The sequence below is a fragment of the Notolepis coatsorum genome (genome assembly GCF_963971535.1).
Source record: "Notolepis coatsorum genome assembly, chromosome: 12".
NCBI classification, from domain to species: Eukaryota; Metazoa; Chordata; class Actinopteri; order Aulopiformes; family Paralepididae; genus Notolepis; species Notolepis coatsorum.
This window is the reverse complement of record NC_140176.1, coordinates 115802602-115824661: the sequence shown is the minus strand read 5'-3', so window position 1 is coordinate 115824661 and position 22060 is coordinate 115802602. Positions and strand designations below refer to the sequence as shown.

Here is a 22060-nt window from a genome sequence, read left to right as displayed (position 1 = left end):
GTAGGGCGGCCATCTTGCTCGAGGCAGCTCAGCTACTGATAACATTCATGTCTACTTTTTTACTTAAAGTTATTTTTTTTTACAAACCACTTGAATCATAGCCACGTTAATAATGCTTGTAATAAACCAACCCGTTTGTAAATCAGTCAATATTTCAGCGAGTTATGAGTATTTTTGTCTGTGCAGCTCACTCACCCTCACTCAAGGCTGACTCGAGCAAGATGGCGGCGGTTCAGTGACGCTGGTGACTCCGCCTTAAGCTATCTAGTGTTCTATATAGATATCTATGGGTGGCAGCATAACAGCGTTCAGCCTGATGTAATGCGCCGAGCTCTGTCATTGAAGTGGGTGGTGGCAGCATAACAGCGTTCGTTCAGCCTGATGTAATGCGCCGAGCTCTGTCATTGAAGTGGGTGGTGGCAGCATAACAGCGTTCAGTAGGGCTGCAACTAATGACTATTTTGGTAGTCGACTAATCTGTCGATTATTTTTTTGATTAGTCGACTAATCGAAAAACAATTATATATTAAAAAAAAATACCTATCTTTGTGAAAGTGGCTTCTCAGCTCTGGTCCAGCTGAAGACAGAGCAGAGGAACAGATTGGACATTGAGCATGACCTCAGAGTTGCTTTGAGACTCTTGTCAGGACCAAACAACATCCCCAGTTATCCCATTAGTTCCCCCAAACTTACTGTCGGTCTGTTATGTTAAGCTAAGAAGTCTTCAGCTGGCAGGACCAGAGCTGAGATCCACTTTCACAAAGATAGGTAGCGGGGGGGGGAAAAATAATAATAATAATTTTTTTTAATGACTAATCGACGCAACAATTTCTCGTCTACGATTTTTCGACTAATCGTTGCAGCCCTAGCGTTCAGCCTGATGTAATGCGCCGAGCTCTGTCATTGAAGTGGGTGGTGGCAGCATAACAGCGTTCAGCCTGATGTAAAGTAGCGATTTTATTGGTTTGTCATGACAAACCAATTACATAATCCAACATATGTGTAAAGAAACAACATATTCCAGTTAACAGTATATTTTTTTAATAGTTTATACATTCGCAAATATGAGAGCCTGTCATTGAAGTGGGTGGTGTTACCAACAGCCAGCGTTCACCCTGATGTAAAGTAGCGATTTCCATTTCATTGAGGAAGGCGGGAGCGCGGCGCGGCAGGAGCTTGGCGAGCGCAGCGCAGCAGGAAGGGGGCGTGCTAGCAGAGGTCACGTGGGCGTCATGGCCAATCGGAGGAACCCGGAAACCGAGCTCCGTTGTAGAAAGTATAGACGCCTCCCGGATGGTCATGCACCCATTGGATTGGACTCAATGGAAATGCATGGGAGAAAAAAAAAACCCGGAATCCACATTTTACTTCTCAGGCAATGTAACACGAGACTACTGCATTAATTGGGGACCATCAGAGCAGCGTGGAAAATGTGTTTCGAGTACATAACGGCAGGATCAATAAACGCGATCGATATTTGGAATGGCGATCAGGAATTGGAATAATCTTTTTGCAGAACATCTGATGTGAGGTAAGGAATCTATTTGACCAGTCTTGGGGTAATCAGAGTTTTTTTCACAGCGGATCACAACGTGTCTCATACGTGTTAGCGCCAGGCAGGGCATAGATAATTGATTTTTCAACCCGCTTCTCTAGCGTGCATAAGTACACATATACTATCGATAATCTAGCGTTTATTTGAAAACGATTCGCAATGGATCACGTTCGAAATATAAATAACTTCTCTTAAACCACTATTCGTGATTCTGCCTAGAGCCGGGACTCGACAGTGCGCGTTCGCTCGCATTTGATGTTTCACGTCAACTCCAGCTGGAAGGGAGGGGCTGAGCCCGATACCCCCCACCTTCAATTTTAAAAGCTATGACAAACGGGGTGTAAACTCTGTGAGCAACGGTTTTAATAAATGCGTCTAACATGCTTTACATCCTCGCCATTCCATTCATGTATGCCCATATAATATGCTCAAAAGGAAGATATTGATTTAAATATGTACATAGTCTATATATAAAAAATACATTGTAATTAGGGATGCCCGATCATGTTTTTTGCCACCGATACCGATCATCTATGAGCCATATCGGCCGATACACTGCCGATACCGATTGTTTTGTTATAGCAGCTGGCAGTATTATACTGTAGGTCTAACACAGGCATTCTCAAAGTCTGGACTCCGGTCCAGATCCGGACCAAACCACAACTGTCTCTGGACTCTGAGCAAATTTTTTTTTTTAATGACTAATCGACGCAACAATTTCTCGTCGACGATTTTTTATAATCGACGTCGTCGATTATGTCGACTAATCGTTGCAGCCCTATCACTCACACACAGCGATCAGAGTAAGACACACACACATACACACTCCTCTCACTTAGGGCTGGGCGATATAACGATAAATATCGCGATATATTTTAATAATCGATATCGAATATCGAAATAAAAAAAAAATCGAAAAATCGTTTTTTTTTTTTTACCTGCAACAGGGCAGTTTTTAAACCAGAGACCGTGGACAGACTTGTCTTTCTTGCCTGCAACTTAAAGTAATGGCTTTGCTTGTCCAAATGACAATACTGACCAAATTCAGATTTCTTTTTCTCTTGTCCATTTATTTAGTTTGCCTTCTAATTTAAAATACATTTTGAAACCGTCTGTACACAGTAGGCTATGTGTGCTAGCAGAACTAGACTCCAGTCACGAGTCACAGTGCACATGTGCGGTGGTTTGTCCACCAAAAAAGCGCCAAAAGATCGAAAATAAACTAGCAGAGCCAGAACTGTTCAACTCCTCTGGAGCCACAGCCAGCAGAGAAGCCGGTTTACTTTAGCTTTTAAACCAGCTGCAGCCTGAGAACTGGAGTGTGAGGGGATGTAACACTAAAGATGGCGGCAATGACAAAGAATTGCTGCAAAATAAACATACATCTGTTGTTAAAAAAATATATATATATATATGTTTTTTTTTTTTTTTTTTTTTTTATACTTATAACAATTCGATAATTATCGATATCGAGAAATAAAATAAAATTATCATATCGTTATCGCGATATGATTTTTTTCCATATCGCCCAGCCCTACTCTCACTCACACACAGCGATCAGAGTAAGACACACACACATTCACACTCCTCTCTCTCACACACAGCGATCAGAGTAAGACACACACACATTCACACTCCTCTCACTCACACACAGCGATCAGAGTAAGACACACACACATAGGCGCCCACTTAACAGAGCAGACGATGCATGTGCTCCAGGACTATTGAACTTGGGGGAGCAAGCTTGTCTCTTTGCTCCCTCACTTTTTGATCATATCATATGATATAAATATCCCCCCCCCAATATATAAATCTTATCTAAGCATAACTACGTAATTTCAATCAAATTAATAATACGCAATGACACTTAATAGCAAGTTTTTAAGTTTCCAAAGACTGCGACACCCCCCTGTCCGATATGGTTTGATCCAGCCCCCAGCAGACAGAGCGGACGCGCACTCCAGTCTCACAGCGCTGCAGGCAGCCTCCAGGTGTAAACTGATACGCAGGCAGCGTGAACACTTTGTCACAACAGCAGGATCTTCCACTAAGTAAGTTCAGTTGTTCGAACAAACTATTATGTTAGACATCATCTTTACTATTGAGTGGTATAACTTCTACCACGCAATACAATAAAATTGTTTCCTGGTCCGAAATGCCATCTGGTCAATAATAATAATAACAAAGTTTCCCTCTGGTTGGCGTTAGCTTTAGTGCTAGCCGCTAGCTAACGTTGTCATATATCTAGATATGTGGTGTCGTCAGCTGGATAACGTTGACTTCGTTTGCAAATTTTACCGTTCGCTATGGCAGACGAGCAGGGCCGGATTAGCGACGGCCGCGGCCCGTGGGCCTTTAGTGACGAGGGCCCCCCCCAATTTTTTTTTTTTTTATTTTAATAATAATGCAATAAAAGTCTGAAAATGAAGGGATTATGTCCATGAGTGTCATTTTTAGAAATTAAGGCCTGCCTCTTATATAAGCCTCTCTAATAAAGGCCTGGTGCTCTTTGCAGCTGAGGTAAATAGAAGACCCGTCCTATATTTGAGGATTTACGGTAAATCAAGATGTTCAATTATCTTAAGGTACAATACCTGAAATGAAAATGTGTGTGTGTGTGTCCAGCCAACCAGGTAACATGGCAGAAAAAAGAAAGAATACAGACATCGGAGCATTTTTCAGTACACCAAAACGCAAAGTAAGAACCCTAGTAGCCTAATAGCTCAAAGACTTAAAGGGCGGGCTCCACAAATAATGGATTGCACGGTGTTAATTGCACCCTTACTTACAATTCATTATGAATTGTAAATGGGGGACCCTGATGTAAACAAAACAAAAGTCTTTTTCTGGTCTGCATCCCCTTAACAATTGTGTGTATTGAGCCGTACTATATTGTACCCATTCTGCAATATGTTAATTCCATTTTTTAATATTATTATTATTATTATAGTAATTGGCTATCATACTGCAATATAAACTGAGTTTTATAGTGAAAAGAGCAGCTTTATTAGTCAAGATTGAAGGCTCTATATTGCAGGAAATTGCACGTACAGGTTCATTAAATGAAAAAAATATCTGCCGTTTGCCTGTAAAAAAAAAAAAAAAAAATTACAAAACTATTTCAAAAAAAATGCACCCCCACTTTCAACTATAACTAGGCGGCCATGCACACACACATACACAAATTACACAGTACACACCTCTCACTCACACAGCGATCAGAGTAAGACACACACACAAATTACACAGTACACACACTCCTCTCACTCACACAGCGATCAGAGTAAGACACACACACATACACACACACACGGACTCCTCTCACACACAGCAAACAAAAGTTATTTAAAGTACACTTCCACTTTAATTTGTATTATTTAATTTATTTATCTTGTTATGAGTGATTGCTGTATTGTTCTTCAAATACATTTTCATTTAAAGTGGCTTAAAGATCCAAATTCAAATGTTTCATGAGTCATTATTTTAATTTGCTATGGGATCATCATGTTATGATGTTGTTGTTTGGTCCTGACAAGAGTCTCAAAGTCTGGGGTGATGGTAGACAAGCAACTCTGAGGTCATGCTCAATGTCCAATCTGTTCCTCTGCTCTGTCTTCAGCTGGACCAGAGCTGAGAAGCCACTTTCACAAAGATAGGTAATTTTAAAAAAAAAAGGGAAATTTTTTTTTTGTTGTTGTTTACATTGGTTTTCGATTAGTCGACTAATCGAAAAAATAATCGGTCCAATTAGCAGCAATGTTGTTGAAATCTCTCTCTCTCTCTCTCTCTCTCTCTCTCTCTCTCTCTCTCTCTCTCTCTCGACCTCTCTCTCGACCTCTCTCTCGACCTCTCTCTCGACCTCTCTCTCGACCTCTCTCTCTCTCGACCTCTCTCTCTCTCTCTCTCTCTCTCTCTCTCTCTCTCTCTCGACCTCTCTCTCGACCTCTCTCTCTCTCTCGACCTCTCTCTCTCTCTCGACCTCTCTCTCGACCTCTCTCTCGACCTCTCTCTCGACCTCTCTCTCGACCTCTCTCTCGACCTCTCTCTCGACCTCTCTCGACCTAAAATCTCCAGCAGCCTCTCTCTCTCTCTGATCTAAAGATAAACATCTCGTATAGTACCAGAGAGAAAGAAGCTGAGGAGAATCAACCTGCAAAAAAAGCAAAATTTGTTAAAAAAAAAAAATTATTATAATAAAAAAAAAATTATAATTTTTTTTGGTATTGAAAGTATCGAAAGTATCGATACTTTTCAAGGTATCGTATCGAAGTCGAAATTCCAGTATCGTGACAACACTAGTAGGTAAACTAATTTCAAAAAGCTTCATATTGCACCCTGCCCGAATTAAATTACAACAGATTAAGACTTGGACAAGAAAGAAAGAGGTGACAGCCCACTGTTAGGTGGCACCTCAAAGGAATCAACCTCTATTATTATTTAGGAGAGCGATGGATGTAGGAAGGAAGGAGAGCTTGTAGCGGTTGCTGTTATATCTACTTTCTCTGAACTGTCTCCCTGAGGGAAGAACTTCATATTCGGGATAAAGATTATGAGAAGGGTCCTGTAAGATTCTGTGCCTGGCTGACCACTACTTTCTCGAAGATATATTGGAGTGACGGATACTTGGTGTTTCCGGTCACCTTCATCGTTGCTTTCACTAGCCTTTCAATATTCGACTTACACTGTACTGTGACTGTGAGCGTACCAAACCACGCCCCATCTCATCAGGCTTTCTAGGACAGCTTTATAAAATGTGGTCATGATCGCTGTGCTCACACCAAACAGTCTGAGACTACGGAGGAAGTGTACATAACATTTCAGTCGATTATCCATGTGGATTCCTAGGTATTTATATGATGCAACCTGCTCTATATCACAGTCGCCAATTACCACAGGGTCATGTACTCGCCTATTCTCAGTCCTTGCCCCACAATGGTGGAATTAACTACCCACCCCAGTTAGGACAGCCGAATCACGTCCAATCTTTCGCCGTCGACTAAAGACGCACTTCTTCAACCATTATCTGAATAAAAAAAATAAAAAAAATATCTAACCCTAACTAACCGTACTGTCATGCACTTGTCCTAATAAACTAACCTACACTGTAGCACTCAACACTTTGATGAACATTGTTGCTCAGCTGATAGAGTTGTGCCCTTCCTGATGGCTTGTCGTACAGAACTTGTAAGTCGCTTTGGATAAAAGCGTCAGCTAAATGACTAAATGTAAATGTAAATGTACTCTCACTTCTCTGGGGTCATAGATCATCTCTTTGGTTTTGGTGGTATTGAGATGAGATGATGTCTCCCACACCAGACCTGAAAGGAGTCGATCTCTTTAAAGTAAGTAGAGGGGCAGTCGCCAGCCTTCAATAGGCTTAGAATAAGTGTGTCGTCTGAAAGTTTCAGGACATGATTGTTAGGCTGACTGCTGCTACACTCATTGGTGTACAGTGTAAATAGAAGAGGGGAGCTCACCGCACCTTGAGGCACCCCGGTGCTGCAGAATTTGACCTCAGAGAGTGTGTCATTCACCTTGACTTGTTGTGTCCTGTTGATAAGAAGAGAATAGAACCATTTGATTATTGAGGGGTTTATCCCCAGGGTTTGAAATTAAGGGGGGCTTAGGGCAAAATGCCCTCGAAAATTTAACAAATGCCCTCGAAAATCAGTTAAGGGGGGCAAGAAAAGCCCCCGACACTTTGCACAGATGTTTAGCCCTTAGTATGCACTAGGTATGGGCATTTTAAAGAAAAATCCAGATCGATTGATCACATGCTATACTCGAGTGATCGTGTATTACTCGAAAAGGGAAAAGAAACTTTAAAAAATAAAATGTATATATATATTTTTTTAATTTTACTTATTTTTGTTCATTCACGTATATGTTTAACACTTTGGGTGCCATGGGTTAAATTCATGATATACCATAGATTGCCAGCTCTATTTGTCTATGGAGAAGTACCCCTTCTTTGCAGGGCTATAACTTTTTAAATTCTATTGCTACATTGCCATTATTAGGGCCCATTCAAAGTCCTATATGTATTGTTCATTGTGTAGCAACGTTAAACTTTTTCATTCACATATTCATAGTAATGAATAGTCTAATGTATAAGTATGTTTTCATCTCTTTCTGCAGCTTTCTCCAGAACGTGATCTATAGCCCCAAATGCATTATATTGATGATGAAATACAGTTTGATGGCAATCGGGGAGATATAAAAAATTTCAATTGGACGTACTTCTAGAATGATCTACGTATGATCTGATGATGACCGGATGGGCGGGGGATCGTTTATAATTCCGTGGGCAGCGTTATATCATTCATCTAGTGTGGGTCATATGTTCATCATAACAGTTTATATGGAACACGTTCAAAAATAACGCTGAATCTTACCGGATCTTCCTCGCGCCGTTGGACGATCAGCGTGGTGTAGACCGTTTTCGATTATGGGATGTTTATCCTGATGAACCATTTCCAGCTTGTATAATACTATATACGTCCAAATCATGTTGTTTATCGAGTTATTGGCAATGGATCGCTATATATTGTGACGAGCCAGAGTGCCGGCAGCCAAACAGAGTGCCCGGAAGTAATATGGCCGACCAGCACAACCTCCACAGCACTTCCTGTTTGGCGATTGCGCCGATCGGCCACCAGATGGCGCTCCTGAACCGCCAGAGAGCTCAGTGGGTCCTCCTGGTGGATCTCAGGCCAGCGGAGGGGAAATATGAATCCGATCACAGATTTTTGAAATATTGATATTAAAGACGCTGTAAAGCGTCCTTCTGCAACTTGAGCATGGCCGGGAATGACGCTGTAAAGCGTTTCCCGGCACCCAAAGTGTTATGGAAACCAACAAACAGTTATATAGTGAAAAAATATGTAAAATAAATAAAAAATTACCTTTTTTTCATAAAATATTAATAATTTCGATTCCCCCCCCCATTTTTCTCATAGCTACAAGTAATCGATTACTCACGCCCATCCCTAGCACTATGCACACGCACAGTATAATATGCATGTAATAAATAGTTTGTTAATAAACTGTGTTACTTGAACATTTTTTACTGTGCTCCTAAATTTCTTTGTGTGCTCCTAAATTTTGATTTATCGGCAGATTTTTTTTATTAAAATTTTATTTAGGAGCACATGTGCTCCTTGGGAAAAAGGTTAGCGTAGAGCCCTATATATGGAGACATTAACATTACGTTATCAAACATAGGGATGAAGACTGTAAAAAAAAGCGTCAACAATGTTTTATAATCTTTGTTAATTTTCATCATAAAAATTCTGTGCCCACAAAATAAAAAAAAGCCCCCGATAATCAATTAATTTTTGCAATCGATTTTTTTTTTTTTTTTTTTAACCCTGCCCCATACTCTTCACTCTTCATACTCATAAGCTTCTGGACAAGCAGGTGAGGATGAACAATATCAAACGCAGAGCTAAAATCTGCAAATAGCACCCGTTCGCCGTTATATTATTTCAAGATAATAAAGTAGCTATAATGAGTCAATAGATAAGAAGCAGTAATGGCATGTAGGCTCAGGGATTAAATCAAAAAGAAATCTCCTGACTGACTTTTTTTCAGGCCAAGTCATATTCTTATTTTAACACCCACTGTATTATTATTTTTTTTTTAATAGCGTTAGCGTTTTAAGGGAGCCTACTTGTAGAGCCTACTGTCCTGACTGTGACTATAGACCCTACTGTTGTGGTTGTTGTGCCAGGCAGGGAGGCTGTGTGCTGGAGAGAGCGAATGCAAGTCTTGTGGCAAGTTACTGATTGATGGCGAGCTAGCACCCTTTTCCCATTACTGCCACACTGTAATTTCTAGGGCTGTCTTAAATACTTCGAAGCTTCGTTCGATAGGCATGGGATTCGAATATTAGGGGTGCACCGATATATCGGTCGGGTATCGGTATCGGCCGATAAGTGCCTTGTTGACTGCTATCGGCCTATCGGCCGATAAGCTCAAATGTGCCGATAGCAGTCGCCGATAACTAACCATCCATTTGTGTAGCGTCAAGACAAAAAAAAAAATTCACTCGCGACCTACCTGCACAACGCCCGCCGTCCGCCCCACACACACACAAGCTACTGCATCAAAGTTACTATTTATGATTAACAAGGCATTCGTTTTGTGGCATTAACGTTATATAGTTAGTGTTACACGGACAATAACATCAGCATATTATTATTACCCATAGCAGCAAGGCATTACTCCGAGTCCGTTCATAGCCGGGAGGCAGACGACTAACGTTACTGGTGAAAATGTGATTTACGTTGGAATACTCCTTTGCCAACTTGCTGTACTTTGCTTGCAGGTCTGCAGCCATTATTACTGGATTAAGAATAGCCCCAACTTTAGCCAACGTAACGTTATGGCTAAACCTTTAACATTAGTTAACCCTAGCTTTCGGTTAGCTGTTCAATGCTAATGTAATAACACAACCAAGCGAATCCATCAGAGCTCCCCATCAACACCGCTCTGTCGGGAGGATGGCATTTAAGAAAGTATCTGCTGTTAAAATGACACAAACATTCGTTTTGTGGCATTAACGTTATTATAGTTAGTTACACGTTCAATTACATCAGCATAGTATTTACCCGAAGATAGCAAGCAAGCCGTGCATAGCTCGGTTACATTCCGTTGCTCATTCCGTACCCAACTACACATTCTGCAATCTGTTAATAAAGTTTTCAACCCGACAAATGTATAGAAAGGCTTTGTTTTATTATAACATTTGTTGCAGTAAAATCATTGTGTCTCGTTTGGCCATCCTGTGGAGCGCGCTGGTCGGCGGGCACTGCCGGGCAGCTAACTTATTAGCTTGTTGTGGTTCTGAGTTTGACTCGCATTCTCACAAGCAGATCAATGGCGGCATGCCCCGAAGTAGAAAAATGAATATTCGCTTGGTGGTAAGCAGGAGGTGGGTGCTAGCGGTGTGGCGTAATTGGCCGAATCGACTGTCAATCAAAATGGTTCCATTGCATTGGTTGAAAGCTCTGGTTGAGAGAATAGTATCCCGCTGCAGGCCGCCAGAATGGTTCCATTGCATTGGTTGAAAGCTCTGGTTGAGAAAATAGTATCCCTCTGCAGGCCGCCAGACGATACTGGGAGAGGGATCAGTGATACCATAAACATATTTCTTGATGTTTCCTTTTTTAAGTAAGTAAAGAGGCCTACAAATACAAACACACATACAAATATACAGTAGTTTCATTAAAAAAATTAAAAAAAAATATTAAAAAAAATTAAAAAAAATATTAAAAAAAATTAAAAATACTTATTTTTTGCCACAATTATCGGTATCGGTATCGGTATCGGCCGATTGTGTTAGTTGAACAATCGGTATCGGTATCGGTGGCCAATTTTCATATCGGTGCACCCCTATCGAATATGAAAATAAAATTCGAATGTATATATTTTGGTGCAAAATCAACTCTGCCTCTCTTTGTTAACTACAACAAGCAATGCTGTTTGTTATTTAAGATGAGGTCGGACTCGGCACTGACAGATTTGTGTTCATTGTGCTGTTTTTATAAAGCCTCAAATGACGGCTTACAATATTTCATGAAAGCAAAGTAGGGCTGGGCGATATGGCCTAAATATGATATCACGATATTTTCTGACCTTTCGGCGATACACAATACACATCACAATGTTTTTCTTTTTTTCCACAAACAAATCATTATGAGGCTTACCAAGACAGTATTTGAGTTTGCAAGCTAACATTAAAGACAAAATAAAATACCCATGCATTTAGCATTTTTATATTATATATTAGGTTTAGATGATTGGATTATTAGATTATATATTGCATATATTTAGCAATGAGATATTATATGATTTAGATATGAAATATGATGAATTGAAAAAGGGGACCCTGATGTAAACAAGACGAAAGTCTTTCTCTGGTCTGCATCCCCTTAACAATTGTATGTATTGAGCTGTACTGTACCCATTCTGCAATATGTTAATAAAGTTTTAAATCAATCAATCAATCAATCAATCAATCAATAGCATTTTAATGAAACTACTGAATATTTGTATGTCTCTAAATGTTTTGATGAATTGAAAATAGAGGACCCTTATGTAAAAAAGCCGAAAGTCTTTTTCTGGTCTTCATCCTCCAGTCTAGAGCCATATGAAATCCGTTTTATTTTTTTCCAAATTCCATTTTATTTTTTTCCAAATTCCGTTTTTTCCGTTTTAATATTTCAGAATTCTGTATTTTGCTTTGTACGCTCATTTTACCATCAGGAATAGTGTCTAATAAGTGGGAATGAATAAATGTCCACAATTTAATAAGATATAACAGTCCATTTAATAGGGCCATCTTAAATACTTTGAAGCTTCGAAGCTTTGTTCGATGGGCATGGGATTCGAATATGAAAATAAAATTTGATAATTTTTTAAAATTATATATATTTTTGCTAAATCAACTCTGCCTCTCTTTGTTAACTACAACAAGCAATGCTGTTTGTTATTTAAGATGAGGTCGGACTCGGCACTGACAGATTTGTGTTCATTGTGCTGCTTTTATAAAGCCTCAAATGACGGCTTACAATATTTCATGAAAGCAAAGTGTTTTGTTTGTCTAAGATTTTAAAAGGTTTAAACTTTACAGCACTGACAAAGTTGAACAAAATGCTGTACAAGTCCCACAACATAAAAAAAAGGTAAAAAAAAAAAAAAAAAAAAAATGTATAGTGGATTCCCATTTTTATTGCTCAATTCCGCGATTCAGTCTGCGATTCCGTGATCGTGGATTCCATATGGCTCTACTCCAGTCCACTGTTGTTGTATTGAGCTGTACTGTATTGTACCCATTCTGCAATCTGTTAATAAAGTTCTCATTCATTCAATCATTCAGCCGGCAACAGAATCATTTTGATTGACAGTCGAGTCTGCCAATTACGTCACACCGCTTGCACCCGCCCTGCTGTTCTTAGCACCAATCGGCAAGCGCTATTCGTTTTTTACTTTCCAGAAAGTCCTCCATTGATTTTGACGAGAGCTCAACAACAACGGTAGCTCCCCGCGGTCGACGAGTCAGATTACCAGCACACCGCAGCATGACTAAACGAGGCATAATGATTTTACTAGAGCTGCCGCGGTATTGATATTTTCCTTACCGCACAAATTTGCGAAATATTTCCTACCGCCGCGGTTATTACCGCACAGTGCGCACAAAAAAAAAAAAAAAGTTTGAATGCATTTTTTTTTTTTTAGTAGTCTACTCTTATAGCCTGCCTCTAGTCTAATGGCGCTTTTCCACTGCATAGTACCTACTCGACTCGACCCGCTTTAGGCACCTGGTACTTCGTTCCTTTTCCACTGCAGCCAGGTACTACTCCGTTTGTCTCCGTGTGGGGATGCAGGCGGTGCCGCTCGCTTGTGTACACTGAAAGCTCCGTGGGCATAGCCAATTAGCCATGTCCGAGGGCTTGCAGCAAGCCAGAGTTTAACACAGTTTAAATCAATCAATCAATCAATAACAACATTAACCATACTCTCGTTGCGTCTATTCTGCCAAAGCTAACGTTACCTCTCATTGTGTATTCTACCAAGCAACCCGGGTTTAACGTTACCTCTCGTGTATATCGGCTGACGGTAGTATTAGGCTAATAACAACAACAAACGACATCAGCGATCTTGTTGTGACACTAAACTCTCCGCTCGGTGGTAAATTGGGTTGATGTCGGTTTTGTTTCGTCAATAAATAAGGCAGAATACACAGTGAATCCATTCTTTTTTGTTTATTGCACTTGGTTCTGTCGCAAACAAATCCTGAATGAAATGCATCCTTAGCGAGGCAGTAAAGATGGCGGCGTTCTGTTTTTGTTCAGAGCCTCCAAACTGTGACGCGTCTCTCTTCTGACCAGTCAGTGGTCTGCAATGTTTCACATGACTTTTCTGGTACCACTTCTACCCAATAGGGTCGCTTGGAACCGAGTAGGGTATATCTGCAAAGCCGCAAGCCAACTTTATTATTATGATAAAAAACAGCGGTGACGCGGTATTCAGCCTAACTCTGCGGTGAGCGTGATGCAACAGCGATACCGCGGTAATGCGGTTATCGCGGCAGCTCTAGATTTTACTGCAACGAATGTTATAATAAAAGCCTTTCCATACATCTGTCTGATTGAAAACTTTATTAACAGACCGCAGAATGGGCACAACTCGGCACGGGCTGAGATATGAATGAGTAATGCTTGCTATCTATGTCGTCCTCGGACGTTGCTATGTTCGGGTAAATACGCTGATGTTATTGAACGTTAGGGATGGGTACCGAATTCGGTACTTTTGAGGTACCGAACCGAAACACGTCGATACTACCGAGTATCGAATCAAGTGAGAAACCGAAAGAAAAAAAAAAAATGATTTTTTTTTTTTTTTACTTTTTTCTTTTCATGTCAACGTTCACACGCACAATATATGCTTACCTAGGATTTGACTTGATTCAACAACAAAGCAGTCGGAGCAATGACAAGCCGAAAACTGTCTAAATTGTAGTTATTTGAAGTTTGGATTTTTTTTTTACGACTGAGGTAGGTACATTAAATTTCTTGAGACTAAAGTACAGAAAAAAGGTACCGTTGGGTACCGGTATCGATTCACAGGTACCGGTACCGGTATCAGTTCAAATGTGAAAGGTACCCATCCCTATTGAACGTGTAACTATATAACGTTAATGCCACAAAACGAATGCGTTTGTTAATCATAAGTAGTAACTTTGATGCAGTAGTGTGTGTGGGGGCGGCGTTGTTCAAAAGTTTGAACGTGTGGACCAGATTGACGCGACACAATCCTCTTGGGCAAAACATCACGATATCCACGATACGTTAAAAAAGTGTATCGTTAACTGTACCCGATATTTATATAATATCGTCATATCGCCCAGCCCTAAAGCAAAGTGTTTCATTTGTCTAAGATTTAAAAAGGTTTAAACTTTACAGCACTGACAAAGTTGAAGTGCTGTACAAGTCCCACAACATAAAAAAAAAGTTCACCGCACCTTGAATTTGACGAGAGTGTGCCACAGTCATTCACCTTGACTTGTTGTGTCCTGTTGGTAAGAGGAGAATAGAACCATTTGATTATTGAGGGGTTTATCCCCAAACTCATAAGCTTCTGAACAAGCAGGTGAGGGTGAATTATAGGGTGAATTTTAGCAGAGCTAAAATCTGCAAATAGCACCCGTTTGCCGTTATATTATTTCAAGATAATAAAGTAGCTATAATGAGTCAATAGATAAAAAGCAGTAATGGCATGTAGGTTACTCACCCTTAGAGCTGCCGCGATTACCGCATTACCGCGGTATCGCTGTTACATCACGGCCACCGCAGAGTAGGCTGAATACCGCGTCACCGCTGTTTTTTATAATAATAATAATAAATTACCCTCCTCTCGTTGGGCTTGCGGCTCTGCAGATATACCCTACTCATCTATCGAGGTTCCAAGCGACCCTATTGGGTACCAGAAAAGTCACGTGAAACATTGCAGACCACTGATTGGTCAGAAGAGAGACGCGTCACACGTTGTAGCGTCATGCAGTGTGTTACCACCAATCGGCAAGCGCGTATTAGGTTTTTACTTCCTGAATGTCAGATCATCACAACACGGCTAATAACGTTAGCTTTAACTCTCCGCCGGAGTGGACTATCATCGCTCCTCAGGAGTACTAAACGAGACATAATGATTTTACTGTCTGCAACGAATGTTATAATAAAAGCCCTTCGTTCTATACACTTGTCTGATTGAAAACTTTATTAACAGACCGCAGAATGGGACAACTCAGCACGCTCTGAGCAAAGAAAGGAACTGAGATATGAATAGAGTATTGCTTGCCTTGCTATTGTCCGGTAAATACGCTGATGTTATTGAACGTATAACTATATAATGTTAATGCCACAAAACGAATGCCTTTATTATAAAGTAGTAACTTTATAGTAATAATAATAAGAAAGGGTCGGGGGGGTTAGGGGTAACCACCCCTGCCCGCGACACCGAGTGAACGGCGCACGACCAGATGGGAAACTTCGAATCCGTGTTTCACTTTCAATAACTAATGCGTGCTTGCCGAATCCCAAACAATATTCATGCTGCAAAGTCATCCTCTAAAAATAGACATTTAGACTAGAGGCAGGCTATATGCTATAAAGAGTAGACTACTACTAAAAAAAATGCATTCAAACTTTTTTTTTTTTTTTTTTGTGTGCATGCGGTAATAACCGCGGCGGTAGGAAATATTTTGCAAATTTGTGCGGTAAGGAAATAATCAATACCGCGGCAGCTCTACTCACCCTACTCAGGTACAGTGGGCTTTTATTTTATTTTATATATAATCTTTTTCCTCCTTCTTTTTCCATTTTTCTCCATCCCAATGTTTGTCGTTATGCCAATTCCCAATCCCCTTCCTGGTCGTTGCGCACTATACCCCCTACCGTCTGTCCGGGAGGGCGGATCACATGCTTCCTCCGACACGTGTAACCAGCCCACCGCTTCTTTTCACCTGGCAGCGCGGACTCTCACTGGGGGAGAGTAACGTGTGGAAGGAACACACTACCTTTCCTAGATCCTTCCCTTGCTGTGCAGGCGCCCCGGCCGAACTGTAGGAGTCGCTGTTTACAATGACCAGGACCCACCCTCGCCGGCTTCCCACCCGCTAACACTGCCAATTGTGCTAGTATGGACGGTCGGCCAACCCGGAAGCACCACAGCTGGATTCGATCCCACTGTCTCTGTGGTGGTAGACAGACGCTTAATCCGCTGCACTACCCGGCCGACATAAATTTACTTCATGGCTCATCTCCTATTATGGCTATTAAGTTAGGTGTCGATGGTGTCAAAGAGGCAACTACCCATGTGACCTGAGGATACTAGTAAAACATTTTGAAATATTCAATTGCAAAATGGGCTGCACGATAAAAACGCAATCTCGATTCATACATGTCATCTATGCAATCTCATTTCTAAATGACAATTCTGATGTATTTGCATTTGCATCTAAATGGAGATTAGTTGCATTAAAACACTCGCTCCTATTCCCCTATGCATTCACGTCACAAGACCCCCCCCCCCCCCATCTCATCAGTCTACGAGAAGCGGTTCTCACGGAGAGCACGGAACATCATCAGAGATGCTTCTCACCCCAACAATGGACTGTGTGTTCACCCGCCTGCGGGGTACTCGCAGCCTCCCAGGCAGAACCAACAGGACCACAAATAGTTTCTTCCTCTCAGCTGTCAGACTACTGAATCAAAACACTACTTAGCCCACTGTACCTCACTGTATACCTGTGTATATAGCCCATAGTTTATGTAGATTTTTATTTAAAATTATTATTTATTTTATCCTCACCATTGCACTTTACTTTACAGATTTATTTACATGTGTTTTATTGCAACTCAGAAGAAAATAAAGGGAAAAGACAACCCGTAACCGGGTCTGACCGCACTACAATTACATTTTCATATCATAATATCATAACGCTAAGGCTGAGACTCACTTTTTTTGCTGCCGGTAGAACATTGCGTATGAATTGGAAGAGCCGTCGCGTGTCACGCTAACCCTTCGAGAAGCTTTGTGGTCCGGGCGTGAACTTTCCATAAATGTGTCTCTATAAATCCATTTAGTTAGATCCAGCACTGAATGTATCTGGTGAAGTGATTGTTATCAAAGTCAACAACTATTAGCATTAGTTATTTCCTGGTTGGTGTGATTACGGATGTGATGTCAAATGAATGCCACACGCTCAGCCTAGTATGACTTACGTTACGTATGACTAAAGCACGTAAGGGCTTACACTAAAACAACCCATAGAAATGCATTGGAGGTTGTGGTTTTTGAAAAAGAAAATGCCAACACATGAATGTACAAGAGGACTGAGGGGCGATCAGCACATTTGCAAAAATGTATGCAAAAAATAAAAATCACCTGTGGCAGGGAGGGCGACGCACAAATCACCATAATCAGCCTCCTACTTACTGCCACACCTGCCCCCCACAGAAAGCTGCTGGGAGTGATGTATGACATCAAAAGAGCAAAGTAATTTATTGTGCCCTATTGAGCTCAATAAGATTACATTATTTCAAAGAATAACGTTACATTAATTACATTACTTGAACAGAACTTGATGCTCATCTGTTTACTACAGACCCAGTGTCAGAACCATACTGAATACCTCTTCACCTACGACTAGGGTTGGGGACCGTTCACATTTCAACCGATACCGGTACAAGTACCTGGGAATCGATATTGGTACCTTTTTTTCTGTACTTTACTCCCTCTCTGTAATAACAATTTTTATTTCAGTTGTAAAACTAACGTCTAAAATTCTAAATTAAATTTCAACATAGTTATCACACCACACAAACTAAAACCCCTCCCTTCCTAGTCCGGCAGAGTGGTAGCCCCTTTCGTGACTGCGATGCAAGCCAGGTACCCAGCGTTCCATTAGGGTTTCACACACACGCGGCAGGGTTTGAAAGCTTGGCGTTGCTAATAAACATTTTAAATAATTTTTATAAACTGGTCAACACTGCATTATTTCCGGCGTTGGGTGCATGATGCGCATGCGCTGTGATCACAGCTCAGGCGCACCAGGCAGCCAAATACGGAAATACAGCCGTTTTGAGCAGTGTTGACCAGTTTATAAAAATTATTTTAAATATTTTTAAGTGGACATCACCCCGCCTGTAAAGACTATTGTGGACATCTACAGACAACACTACCCCTTAGTAGCTAAGCTAACACAGTAACACTAGCTCCAGATACAGAGGTACCAGCTAAGATAACACAGTAACACTAGCTCCAGATATAGAGGTACCAGCTAAGATAACACAGTAACACTAGCTCCAGATACAGAGGTACCAGCTAAGATAACACAGTAACACTAGCCCCAGATACAGAGGTACCAGCTAAGCTAACACAGTAACACTAGCTCCAGATACAGAGGTACCAGCTAAGATAACACAGTAACACTAGCTCCAGATATAGAGGTACCAGCTAAAATAACACAGTAACACTAGCCCCAGATACAGAGGTACCGCTAAGATAACACAGTAACACTAGCTCCAGATACAGAGGTACCAGCTAAAATAACACAGTAACACTAGCCCCAGATACAGAGGTACCGCTAAGATAACACAGTAACACTAGCTCCAGATACAGAGGTACCAGCTAAGATAACACAGTAACACTAGCCCCAGATAGAGAGGTACCAGCTAAGATAACACTAACCCCAGATACAGAGGTACCAGCTAAGATAACACAGTAACACTAGCTCCAGATACAGAGGTACCAGCTAAGATAACACAGTAACACTAGCTCCAGATACAGAGGTACCAGCTAAGATAACACAGTAACACTAGCTCCAGATACAGAGGTACCAGCTAAGCTAACACAGTAACACTAGCTCCAGATACAGAGGTACCAGCTAAGATAACACAGTAACACTAGCCCCAGATACAGAGGTACCAGCTAAGCTAACACAGTAACACTAGCTCCAGATACAGAGGTACGGTACCAGCTAAGATAACACAGTAACACTAGCTCCAGATACAGAGGTACCAGCTAAGATAACACAGTAACACTAGCTCCAGATACAGAGGTACCAGCTAAGATAACACAGTAACACTAGCTCCAGATACAGAGGTACCAGCTAAGATAACACAGTAACACTAGCTCCAGATACAGAGGTACCAGCTAAGATAACACAGTAACACTAGCTCCAGATACAGAGGTACCAGCTAAGATAACACAGTAACACTAGCTCCAGATACAGAGGTACCAGCTAAGATAACACAGTAACACTAGCCCCAGATACAGAGGTACCAGGCAGCTAAGATAACAGTATTATTAGTAAGGAGCTGAATAAACGCACATGTCTCTCTCTCTATACATAGAGTCGCACCAGTTTCTGACCTAACGTCACGTGTTCAGTTTAGCAGCTTGAATGAATGAATGAAAACTTTATTTAACAGATTGCAGAATGGGTACAATACAGTACGGCTCAATACACACAATTGTTAAGGGGATGCAGACCTGAGAAAGACGTTTGTCTTGTTTCCATCAGGGTCCCCCATTTTCAACTCATATAGACATTTATGACATACACAACATACATGACATTTATGGCATAGGGACATATAGGTATTTAGTACTGATACATTTGTGACATAAACGGTATTCAAATATACAGTACTGTTAACCCTAGATCCCGACAGAGTATATTATGATGGGGAGGGGACTGTACATTAGGAGGGGGTGGGTGGGTGGGTTTAGCTTAGCTTGTTAGCTGCTCCAGCTACCTCTGGTCAAGGCCCAGTCTGGTGGAAAAGTGGCAGAAACGCCCAACAGATCAGATGTGCGGTCAGTAAGCTGATTTTACTGTAACTAAACGGAGAGGTCGACATGAACCTACCTGTGTTTGTTTCCTGTGTTGTTCTGAACGTAGCAGAGTCCAGCAGCGTCTCCTGCTGCAGGTGAAGCTCCGTAATGTAACTACTTGTTAGAAGTAGCCGGACTTCGGGCTCATTCCCTCTGGAAGGTGGTGACAGTAAACCAGGAGACACTTCTCTCGAGGACTGGGCATTTATTTGGGTTTGCAATGTTGACAACAGCTCTCTATTCTTAATGTTATTGACTAAAGTTACAGACAAATAAAGTTCTACCGTTCCCGCTGCACTCTCTGACCGCGCATACATCCCACAATGCATCACTCTGTCTTCTTCTTCTTCTTCTTCTTCTTCTTCTTCTTCTTCTTCTTCTTCTTCTTCTTCTTCTTCTTCTTCTTCTTCTTCTTCTTCTTCTTCTTCTTCTTCTTCTTCTTCTTCTTCTTCTTCTTCAATGGTTTAATGGCAGATCGCGACCACAAAAGGCGCATAGATATCTATGCATACCGCCACCGCCACATACTGAACAATCGAGAACCCGATAAAGAAAGGAAAACAACAATAACCAAACAATTTTATTTTTTATTTAATTAAATATAATTCAATTAAAATCAAATCCTACCCCCCAAACCAATTGAAAACACAAACACAATTGTTAAGGGGATGCAGACCAGAGAAAGACGTTTGTCTTGTTTACATCAGGGTCCCTGTTGTGTATGTCATAAATGTCGCTATGAATTGAAAATGGGGGACCCTGATGTAAACAAGCCAAACGTCTTTCTCTGGTCTGCATCGCCTTAACAATTGTGTGTATTGAGCCGTACTGTTTTGTACCCATTCTGCAATCTGTTAAATCAAGTTTTCATTAATTCCCCCATTTTCAATTCATAGTGACATTTATGACATACACAACATACATGACATACAGGTATTTAGTACTGTTACATTTGTGACATACACGATATGCAAATATACCGTACTGTTACCCATAGATCCTGTAGATTAGGAGGGGGTGGGTGGGTGGGAGAGAAATATACATACGTGGGGAGATAATATATACATACGGTGGGGAGGAGACTGTACATTAGGAGGGGGTGGGTGGGTGGGAGAGAAATATACATACGGTGGGGAGAGAATATATACATGCGGTGGGGAGGAGACTGTCTATTAGGAGGGGGTGGGGGGGTTTGGACATTTACGGTGGCCAGTTTCGAATTGCAGCCTCCCGTAGGTGCTCTTTAAGAGCGGTTTTGAATGTGGGTATTCACATTCCTTTACAGCTTTGGGTAGGGCGTTCCACATTGATGTGGCATAATTGCGAAACGTTTCAAGTTTCAAGTTTCTTTAATAGTTGTCATACAGAAGTACAGAATACTTTCATACAAAATGCTTCTTACTGTTACGCTCCAGAGACTGTGCTAGACAAGATAGTATCAAACATAGTATACGTGTAATTTAGAAGAAGAAAAAGAGGTCACAGTGTTCGGTATAGACATATGTACAATGTTCTGAGTTACCATATAATATACAATACTATGCAGTGTACTAATGTACAGTACTATCTAGTGCAAAGCAGAAATGGGATGAGGTACAATTTAGGTACAATTTACAGTAAGGTGTACGAGTTGTAGTGCAATCCTTCATCAATAAATATAAAGTGTGGGGAGTGGGTGCTACAGTGTGTTTGTTTAAAGTGGGTGTGTGCTATAAAGTGTGTGGAGTGGGTGCTACAGTGTGTTTGTTTAAGTGAGTGTGTGCGTGTGGATGTGTGTGCTATGTGCGTTTGGTGGTTGTTGTTGTGTAGTGTTCATTCATTGTTCGTTTAGCAGCCTGATGGCCTGGGGATAGAAGCTTCTTCTGAGTCTTTCTGTGCTCGCCTTGAGACTCCGGTATCGCTTGCCTGACCGCAGCAGTTCAAAGAGGCAGTTGTTCGGGTGACTGGAGTCTTTAATGATTCTCTTAGCCTTGCCCTTGCAACGCTTGTTGTAAATGTTCTGGAGGGTGGGGAGCCCCCCTCCAATTGTGCGTTCGGCTGAACGTGTCACTCTTTGTAGTCTGCTTCGGTCTTGTGCAGTGCTATTCCCAAACCAGGAGGTGA

General features: G+C 41.2%; 1 protein-coding gene across 4 annotated transcripts in view; it reads right to left on the bottom strand.

Annotated features, from left to right (window-relative positions):
• Positions 1-20260, bottom strand: part of LOC311237758 (uncharacterized protein) — a 34108-nt gene extending 13848 nt beyond the window's left edge. Inside the window, exons 1-3 of one of the 4 annotated variants that reach the window (XM_084325736.1) lie at positions 19992-20260; positions 14583-14633; positions 7038-7105 (exon numbers count right to left, since the gene is read on the bottom strand). In XM_084325736.1, the coding sequence (XP_084181862.1) occupies positions 7038-7085 (48 nt within the window). In that variant the 5' untranslated portion in view covers positions 7086-7105; positions 14583-14633; positions 19992-20260. The remainder of the gene's footprint in view (positions 1-7037; positions 7106-14582; positions 14634-19991) is intronic. The other 3 variants (XM_084325738.1, XM_084325737.1, XM_084325739.1) reach the window with 3 other exon arrangements.
• Positions 20261-22060: the final 1800 nt, after the last annotated feature.